Source organism: Triticum aestivum, chromosome 6B (assembly GCF_018294505.1).
Source record: "Triticum aestivum cultivar Chinese Spring chromosome 6B, IWGSC CS RefSeq v2.1, whole genome shotgun sequence".
In the NCBI taxonomy this organism is placed as follows: Eukaryota; Viridiplantae; Streptophyta; class Magnoliopsida; order Poales; family Poaceae; genus Triticum; species Triticum aestivum.
In genome coordinates, this window is record NC_057810.1 from 31239999 (window position 1) to 31250613 (window position 10615).

A 10615-nucleotide genomic window follows, 5' to 3' on the forward strand; every position below is an offset into this window, starting at 1 on the left:
AACGAACTCCAGACCGGCCCTCCCAAGGAAGATTGGAGCTTGGCGGCGGCTCCGTATCGTAAAACGTGATGAATCCTTCTCTCTGATTTTTTTTCTCCCCGAACGTGAATATATGGAGTTGGAGTTGAGGTCGGTGGAGGTCCAGGGGGCCCACGAGGCAGGGGCCCTCCCGCCCCCACCCTCGTGGATAGGGTGTGGGCCCCCTTATGCTGATTCTTTCGCCAATATTTTTATTAATTCCAAAACGTGTCTCCGTGGATTTTCAAATTATTCCAAGAACTTATATTTCTGCACAAAAATAACACCATGGCAATTCTGCTGAAAACAACGTTAGTCCTGGTTAGTTCCATTCAAATCATGCAAGTTAGAGTCCAAAACAAGGGCAAAAGTGTTTGGAAAAGTAGATACGTTGGAGACATATCAACTCCCCCAAGCTTAAACCTTTGCTTGTCCTCAAGCAATTCAGTTGACAAACTGAAAGTGATAAAGAAAAACTTTTACAAACTCTGTTTAATCTTGTTGTTGCAAATACGTAAAGCCAGCATTCAACTTTTTAGCAAAGATTATGAACTAACTATATTCACAATAACATTTAGGTCTCACATTTACTAATATCAATGGCATAATCAACTAGCGAGCAATAATAATAAATCTCAGATGACAACATTTTCTCAAAAACAATCATAATATGATATAACAAGATGGTATCTAACTAGCTCTTTCTGAGACCGCAAAACATAAATGCAGAGCACCCCTGAAGATCAAGGACTGACTAGACATTGTAATTCATGGCAAAAGAGATCCAGTCATAGTCATACTCAATGTAAATTAATAGCAATGCATGCAAATGACAACGGTGTTCTCCAACTGGTGTTTTTTAATAAGAGGATGATGTCTCAACATAAAAGTAAATAGATAGGCCCTTCGCAGAGGGAAGCAGGGATTTGCAGAGGTGCCAGAGATCGAGTTTTGAAACATAGATAAATAATAGTTTGAGTGACATACTTTCATTGTCAACATAACAACCAAGAGATCTTGATATCTTCCATGCTACATACATTATAGGCGGTTCGCAAACAGAATGGTAAAGTTTATACTCCCCCACTACCAACGAGCATCAATCCATGGCTGGCCTAAAACAACGGGTGCCGTCCAACTAACAACAATCCTGGGGGAGTTTTGTTTTCAATTATTTTGATTTGATTTAAGCATGGGACTGGGCATCCCGGTTACCGGCCATTTTCTCGTGAAAGATGAGTGGAGTCCACCTAGCATGGAAGATATAGACAACCCTAGTTGACGCATGAGCTATTCGAGCATACAAAATAGAATTTCATTTGAAGGTTTAGAGTTTGGCACATGCAAATTCACTTGGAACGGCAGGTAAATACTACATATAGGAAGGTATGGTGGACTCATATGGAATAACTTTGGGGTTTATGGAAGTAGATGCACAAGCAGTATTTCCGTTTAGTACAAGTGAAGGCTAGAAAGAGACTAGGAAGAGACCAACTAGAGAGCGACAACAGTCATTAACATGCATTAAGATTACCCAACAATGAGTGCAAGCATGAGTAGGATATAAATCACCATGAACATAAATATCGTGGAGGCTATCTTGATTTTGTTTTAACTACATGCGTGAACATGCGCCAAGTCAAGCCACTCGAATCATTCAAAGGAGGATACCACCCTATCATACCACATCACAACCATTTTAATAGCATGTTGGCATGCAAGACAAACCATTATAAACTCCTAGCTAATTAAGCATGGCATGAGCAACTATAATCTCTAATTTTCATTGCAAACATGTTTCATTCATAATAGGCTAAATTAGAAACGATGAACTAATCTTATTTACAAAAACAAGATAGGTCGAGTTCATACCAACTCCTCTCATCTCAATCATTTCATCATATATCATCATTATTGCCTTTCACTTGTGATACGTCTCCAACGTATCTATAATTTTTTATTGTTCCATGCTATTATATTGCCCGTTTTGGATGTTTATTGGCTTTGCTTTACACTTTTATATTATTTTTGGGACTAACCTACTAACCGGAGGCCCAGCCCGAATTGCTGTTTTTTTGCCTATTTTAGTGTTTCGAAGAAAAGGGATATCAAATGGAGTCCAAACGGAATGAAACCTTCGGGAGCGATCTTTTTGGAACAAACGTGATCCAGAGGACTTGGAGTGGAAGTCAAGAAACAACCGAGGCAGCCACGAGGGTGCCCGGCGCGCCCCCTAGGGCTGGGCGCGCGCCCCACCCTCGTGAGCCCCTCGGGCGTCCACCGACCTACTTCTTCCTCCTATATATACCCGTGTACCCCGAAAACATCAGAAGCGACCACGAAAAACTATTTCCACCGCCGTAAACTTCTGTATCTGCGAGATCCCATCTTGGAGCCTTCACCGGTGCTCCGCCGGAGGGGGAATCGATCATGGAGGGCCTCTACATAATCTCCAAGGCCTCTCCGATGAGTTGTGAGTAGTTTACCACAGACCTTCGGGTCCATAGTTATTAGCTAGATGGCTTCTTCTCTCTCTTTGAATCTCAAGACAAAGTTCTCCTCGATCTTCTTGGAGATCTATTCGATGTAACTCTTTTTGCGGTGTGTTTGTCGAGATCCGAGGAATTGTGGGTTTATGATCAAGTTTATCTATGAGAAATATTTGAATCTCCTCTGAATTCGTTTATGTGTGATTAAGTTATGTTTGCAACTCTCTTCAAATTATCAGTTTGGTTTGGCCTACTAGATTGATCTTTCTTGCAATGGGAGAAGTGCTTAGCTTTGGGTTCAATCTTGCGGTGTCCTTTCCTAGTGACAGCAGGGGCAGCAAGGCACGTATTGTATTGTTACCAACGAGGATAAAAATATGGGGTTTATATCATATTGCATGAGTTTATCCCTCTACATGATGTCATCTTTCTTAATGCGTTACTCTATTCTTATTAACTTAATACTCTAGATGCATGCTGGATAGCGGTCGATGTGTGGAGTAATAGTAGTAGATGCAGGCAGGAGTCGGTCTACTTGTCACGGACGTGATGCCTATATACATGATCATGCCTAGATATTCTCATAATTATTTGCTTTTCTATCAATTGCTCGACAATAATTTGTTCACCCACCGTAATACTTATGCTATCTTGAGAGAAGCCACTAGTGAAACCTATGGCCCCCGGGTCTATCTCTTATCATATAAGCTTTCAATCTAGTTTTATTTGCATCTTTACTTTTCCAATATATATCATAAAATACCAAAAATATATTTATCTTATCATATTATCTCTATCATATCTCACTTTCACAAGTGGCCATGAAGGGATTGACAACCCCTTTATTGTGTTGGTTGCGAGTTCTTGTTTGTTTGTGTAGGTGCGTGGGACTTCTGAGGAGCCTCCTACTGGATTGATACCTTGGTTCTCAAAAACTGAGGGAAATACTTACACTACTATTGCTGCATCACCATTTCCTCTTCAAGGAAAACCAACTCAAGCTCAAGATGTAGCAACTTGCATGACGGAATGGTGCGGATAATAATAATAGTGCACGTGCATTGGACTAAGCTGGAAACTGCAAGCATTTAATACATAGGAGAAGACAAGGTAATATGAGCTCTTGTTTAGATCAACAATAATGCATATGAGAGCCACTCAACATTTTCATCGTGCTCTTCTCCTCTCGACCCCCAAAGAAAAGAAAAGAAAACTAAAACTATTTACACGGGAAAGCTCCCAACAAGCAAAAGAAGGACGAGAAATCTTTTTAGTTTTTCTTTTAGTATTACTACTACAAGCATGGAAATAAAACTAGCTAAAGGATACAACTAATTTTTTTGTTTTTTCTTAAGGTTTTTCAAACACACAAGAAGAAAGCAAGAAAAGAAAATAAACTAGCATGGATAGTACAATGAAAAAGTATGAACACCGACAACTAGAATGAGTGTGTGAATATGAATATAATGTCGGTGAGAAATACGTACTCCCCCAAGCTTAGGCTTTTGGCCTAAGTTGGTCTATGCCCACGGCTGGCCTAGCGGATATCCAAAGTCGTAGTCGGGGTTGTACTGTGATGCAGCAGCTACTGCCTGGAGAGCTGCTGCTTGGAGGCGAGCTGCCTCCGTCCTCCTCGCATACTCGTTCGCCTCCTCCCTGGTTATAAAATATCTCCTTTTTTCCTGAAAGTTAAAGAAAGTACGAGGAGGGAGAGTAACATGGACAATATACCGTCTGTCAAAGATTAGTCGGTACTGGAGGAACTGTTCGTTCCTCTCAAGAAACTGATGGCGAACCATAGCACTATAATCTAGATAAGCAGGTACACGAGTTGCATAAATTCCACCAAAAAAATCTCCACTTGTACCATTAAGATGCAACCTCCATGCAACAATGGCCCCTAAGTTATATTGTTTATCACCTAAAACCGCACTCTTGAAGATACTAAGATCTGAAACGCACATGTGACAAACCTCTCTTTATCGTTAATGCATGAATGCTCCCTATGGTAGCTTGTGCGATTTCTCTAGTTTCTTTCACAGTGATACTAGTAAGAAAGTCTTTATATTCAGATTTGCGAGGTTCACTAACATTGCCCAACTGCGGGATTTTACAAGCGGTATTAAAATCTTCGAGGTCCATGGTATATGATTTATCATAGAGATAAAATAAAACAGTGTGAGTATTGCGCGTGGATGAAAATTTAAACCTCCTCACAAAAGGAATCAGTGAGGTAGTAGTACTGTCGGCAATTATCTAACACGAAGTCCTCAAGATTAGCATTACGTACATACACATCAAATTCATCCTTGAAGCCTGCTTGGACCATAAACTCTTCCAACGACAATTCACAAGGCCACACTTGAGCTTCCCTTGGTGGTTCATCGTCTGGCTCACGTATCGCGAGCCTTGATTCTTGCTTCCTTGAGGAACAACCTTGGTACATTTTCCTAAACATTTTTCTTCTTCTGAATTTTTTTTTGAAATTTTAGTGACTCAAAATAAAAGTGAACTAAACTCAACAAGATTGATAGCAACTACTCCCACAAGTGCCTAGAGGCTATATCATGCATTAAAACTACTTTGGACCATATAAATTTGACATGCAAGCTCAAGAATAGGGTCACCTAAGCAGCAAAAAATTGCAATAAATAAAGCACTAGAACAAAAACTAATTGAACCATTGGAGGAGTCACATACTGAAGAACAATCCCCCAAAGCAGTTTTGTGAATGGAGTTTTGAGCAAGGAGATCGAAAAATGACATCAAAACGAGTTAGAACACGGGTTTGAGCTATAGGATGATTTTTTTCTAGAGGAAGACGAAGTGTGTGTGTACTGGAATAAGTGGAGGGGGGCCACGTGGGGCCCACGAGGCAGGGGGACGCGCCCAGGGAGGCGCCCTGTGCCCTCATGGCCAGATGGTGGGTCCCCCTGGTGTGTTCTAAGTGCCAGAAATTCTTAAATATTCTATAAAAAATCATACTCCATTTTCAGGGCATTTGGAGAACTTTTATTTTTGGGATATTTTTTTATTGCATGGGTAATTCAGAAAACAGACAGAAAATAATAATTTTACCTTATTTGATGTAAATAACAGAAAGTAAAAGGAGGGTATAAAGAGTTGTGCTTTCTAACTTCATCCATCTCATGCTCATCGAAAGGAATCCACTAACAAAGTTGATCAAGTCTTCTTAACAAACTTCTTCCGAATAACATGAAACCGGGGAATTTTCGAATAACACTAGGTTACCTTTTTTTTGAATCAAAATGGGTTGCCCCCCGCCCCAACTTTTTATAAAGCCAAAGCAAAAGTCAGCAACATAAACTATTAACAGCGCTCGGCGGCAACCGGAGAGTATCTGCCAGAGAAGAGAAAGCTAGGTTTTAAGCTGCCCTATTACATAGTTTTTTAGGCAGATCTAGAGGGGATACATAGCCAGGTAATCTTACATGCCAGCTCACAGATAGATCAAAGCAAATATGTGCAAACGAGCAGGATGCAACCCATCGACGCTCCGAGGATGCCTTAGTGACACGCAATCCTAAGCAACTCCCCTCTTCGGTGGTCCAACAGCCTTAAGCACCGGAGAAGAAGCGCACCCCGAGACTCTGAACATAAGATTTTCCATTGCCTGATTGTTGCTCCCAACAGATCCAAGACACATCGTCTACTTCGCCATCTTCGTCCCTGGAAAACAAAATCATTTCGCAAACGCCATAAGCTCCACAAGGCAGCAACAGTAACAATGTTCAAAGCCTCAAAGTGTTTCCTCTTCCAAAAGGAAGAAAGCACAGCAAAAGAATCAGGCATAATAACATTAAAACTGTCAGCTACAACAACCCAAACCAGTCAGTGAAACATAACGAAATACATCGAGGAACATGGATCCATGCACATACACCCGAATGAATAGGAAAACTAAAAAACAGCAAATACAAATATTTCTGTTTTTTTCTTAGGAAATATGGTCGATTGTTCTAGTCACTTGTGAAGTTTGGTGATATCCTGATGTTCTAGGCAAAAAGGCATAATTAAATTGTTTTTGCCATGTTTAATTAAATGCCTAAAATGTGTGTGTTATTATCATAAATCAGGATTTAAAATAGTATCCATGTAATTTCAGAAAAGAAACAAAAATGAATAGAAGGGAAAAGGAAAAAAAAATAGAAACAAAGGTAGAAAACCGACATATTACTCGGTCTTGCGCAGCTCTAATCCACGGGGTAGTGAACGAGAAAAGAGCCCGGCAACATGCATTGGCCGGCCAATGTTGATAATCCGGTTATCTAGCAACATCTGGACCATGTAGAGGAGCTTGCAAATATAAACTGGTTTTCCTTAAGCACCGATTTTTTTTCCGGATAACAGAGGTGTCTAAGTAAGCTTCTGTGCTAAAGTACATTACAAATAAACACCGATACTTAAGAAATTATTGGTTCCTTTTTTACAAATATATCTCGCTAAAGACCTTGCATTATACAAGGTCTTACCACTCACAATGAACAATAGGTGGCGTTTGGTGAGAACAGAAATCCAGGAGCATCAATTCGATCGGAATCCATCGGAAAAGCACCTAATTGATTGAGCCAAAATCAATAGAACTGGACGTTGGACCAGTAAGCTTTGTCCGGCCGCCAGTACGCCGGGATGACATTGTTGGCCACAAGCGTCTTCCCGGAATCGCTGGTGATACGCATGGAGAAGGGCCCCTGCAGCGGGCGGCTGGTATCCATCCGCCAGATGGATCCCCAGGAGCGGCGCATTGGCTCCCAGGACCCCGTTGGGCGCCCGTTCCTGGTTTGCATGAGCTCCATGCGGACCACGGTGCCGTCGACGTTGGCGTACTCCACGAGGACTGCGAGGTAGTTGGGGTTTGATCCATGCTGGACGTGGAAGGTGACCTTCATGCCCGGGAAGTTGCAGCGCACCCTCCTGAACTGCATGTCGATGATGCCGGCGTGGCGGAGCTTGTCGTTGAGGCCGTATTTGGCCATGGCCCCGAACGCAGTGCCGCTGAGGTCGAAGTGGTACCTGGCCACGGGGTAGTAGTTCATGTCGGTGATGACGACCGTCCTCGGCTGGCCGGAGCAGGAAGGGTTGTTGGCGGCGATGCATCGAATCTGAAGGACGAATACATGCACATGGGAGTTTTGAGTTTGACCAACTAATTTAACCGATACTATCTGGTGTCGGATTAATTAATGCAGTATTACGTACGTATTTCCTTCGGTTAATACAAAGTTGGGTCATCTATTTTGAAATGAAGGAAGTACCTCGTAGCAACTGCCGCAGCCTGCGCCGCCGTCGAACAGAGGCTCGTTGCCGCAGGACGTCATGGAGGAGAAGGGGCACTTGTTCACGTTCTTGAAGCCGCAAGCACCGCCTGCAAATCCATCCGTAGATCAGCACTATTACTAGCACTACGTACGTAGTTGATGCATGAAAATGTGCGCCGCCATCGGAGCATAGATATGGGCGTACCGTTGTCCATGGGGCCGGCGCCGGTGGGCGCACCGTACCAGGTGGCCTTGGCGGGGAGCCAGCCGGAGTTGTAGGATCTAGCGGCGGCGGTGTCGTAGTTGGCCGCAGAACGGACGGACGTGACAAGCACGGAGAGGAGTGTCACAAGCACAAGGGCAATGGCATTGGTGGAGACGCCAGCCATATTGGTCGACTATGAACAACCTTCTTACTAACCTTGTAAGATGTGTACTCCGTTTGATTGTTTGTTTGTGTTGTGATGGCTGGACGGGATACATTGCCAGGGCATTTATAGACAGGCCAATGAGCCAAATAAGGTGAGAACGACGAGTCGGTGCAAGTTGCAGTTGCATCCGACGAGACGACTACGCGTATGGCGTGTTTAGGGCTGCAAGGTAACATGGCTACGGAGCAAATCATGGAGGAATGCAGGCACCGGCCGGTTTACGCGCGTACAATACAATCACATGTTGGCGGTGATCACCAATCATCCGCTAATCATTTGGGGGGTGCACAAGTCAAGTTGTTGATTGCAGACAAAGTCAGACCATCGTTACATATGCCATAAGACCAGGCCGCACGTTATATCTTCAGGCCATTCCAAATATTAAAATGGTTGCAAGAAAGTTTGTACTATAGTCATGCTAATCATGTCCAGCTTTCTAATCATGTTTAGACAAAAAAAATCATGTGTCAGGAAACAAAATGTGTGCGATGACCGACCCATTTGGCATGTTTTTGTGGTGCAAACCGTGTGTCAGTTCGATGAAAAGATGCTCCGTAATTTATGACGATCCTCGACAAGATGATGACTCTTCTGGAGTGTTTTTGCCAAAATTGTCATAATAGCAGTTATTTTGGTGATCGGGCATATATGATGACTCTCATAGAGTTTCTCTTACAGACAAGCATATACTACATACACCTTTAGTGTACGAAATGAAACCGCACGTACTTACTTGCACATGACTACGAACGACTGTTGTCAACAGTCCAATAACTACAACAACTCATTCATCACCATGCACGTTGTACGTGACGTGAGATGCTTTCCTGAATACCATACAGATACCACCATTAGTCGATCAACGATCCACAGAATGAGGGTGACGAACCATAGACGTACTCGTGGCTAGAAGCACTAGTGAGTGCATTGAGTATGAACTAGCTATTGTACAATATCAGACCATCTCACAATAGGACTATAGACAGTGGCAAAGCTATGTGTGTGTGTGGGGTGGGGGGGGGGGGGGATTGGCCCCACCCTTGGTAAGAAGTGTGTAGTTGAGAAAATTTGGAGGGCTTCTAGGTTTTTTTATTTGGCCCCACATCTATTGAAACTAAGCCCTACAATCAATAATAAATGTATTATTATATTTTCATGTTTATAATTAGTTTATATTTTTGTACTATAATTGTATTGATTATTGAATATGAGATTCGGAAGAAAACTCAATTACATGTGTGCAAACCTAAACACAAGTATGATTTCTAGTCATGACTCTAAGACTAGCTCATGTATTGATGATGATCTTGGTTTCCCAATCATGATCATTGTTAAAGTAACAAGGATGCTATCAATAATTAGAACAATGGTGTCGGACGAACCCATCTTATAAATCACATTGTTATCATGTTGCCGGTATTTTTATATAAAATGTTAACATTTACTTTGGTTCCTTAGACCATGAGAATATCGTATGCCAATATACCTTATGGTTATTTATATACGTCTTACTAAAGAATAATAGTTTCAATGGGCCACAGGAAGCTGGCCTCTCTTTAGGCGATGGAGCGCTAGCACTCCACTTGCTTTTTTTAGACAAACCCACAAAGCTTTAATCAACCGTCACAAGATTTACAGGGATGAAAACAAGATTTCCGGGCTGACCTAACCTATAATAGCGACCAGTATCCAGAGTTAAAGCATGCTTTGCAAGTTTGTGAGACTCAACATTCGAGGTTCTAAATTATGGGCTGATCAAACAAGAAGGAAAAAACTCTAGAGAGATTTATGATTTCATGTACCACAGCCCCATATAGTGCAGATGTACCGGACTTGATTGCTTGCACGACCACTTTGCAGTCGGACACAACTGATATTTTATGCAAATATAGATCATCGGAAAGGGCAAGTGCTCCATGAATTGCCTAAGTTTCCAAGACATCTGGAGCATCAATTTTTCTGTACACCATTGCCGAGGCCCACTGGTAGACTCCATTACCACCACGACAGACTGCGGCGATAACCCCAAAGCCTCCATGCCGGGCAACCCCCGCGTTGACATTCAGTTTCATATGTTTATCCGAGGGAGGGATCTATGACATCGACCTTGGAGCAGCTACACCATGCGCTCCTGTGTCCAGCTTAATATGTAGCTGCAGATCTGCTAGATAGCTTAATATAAAACAGTGGGTTGCATAAGGTGTTTGAAAAAAATCCTTCGTGTATAACTTTCCGTAGAGCAGACCTAATGTCCCAAAGCGTGACAATCATGGCGATGATCTCATCTTTGGGAAGTGATTCGATCATTCAAAATAACCAATTCTTTGCATTATCATCTCGATTCATAGACATGTGATGCACCATCTCCTCCTTTGATAATGCCCAAGTACTCCCGGAC

At 42.4% G+C, this 10615-nt stretch overlaps 1 protein-coding gene across 1 annotated transcript; it reads right to left on the minus strand.

Moving 5' to 3' along the window:
• Positions 1 to 6825: 6825 nt before the first annotated feature.
• LOC123133275 (expansin-B2-like) lies at positions 6826 to 8239 on the minus strand. The gene is made up of 3 exons (XM_044552784.1): positions 7992 to 8239; positions 7784 to 7893; positions 6826 to 7630 (listed from the first exon to the last, which is right to left on the minus strand). Exons 1-3 carry the CDS (start codon positions 8173 to 8175, stop codon positions 7103 to 7105), a joined length of 822 nt encoding a protein of 273 aa, XP_044408719.1. The 5' UTR covers positions 8176 to 8239; the 3' UTR covers positions 6826 to 7102.
• Positions 8240 to 10615: the final 2376 nt, after the last annotated feature.

Bases quoted from the DNA above. Each gene is read 5' to 3' on its own strand.
- LOC123133275 (XM_044552784.1), bottom strand. From the start codon at position 8,175: ATGGCTGGCGTCTCCACCAATGCCATTGCCCTTGTGCTTGTGACACTC. The intron at 7,894-7,991 runs GTACGCCCATAT...ATGGATTTGCAG, and splicing joins CGCCGGCCCCATGGACAACG to GCGGTGCTTGCGGCTTCAAG. The intron at 7,631-7,783 runs GTACTTCCTTCA...TTCGTCCTTCAG, and splicing joins GCTGCGGCAGTTGCTACGAG to ATTCGATGCATCGCCGCCAA.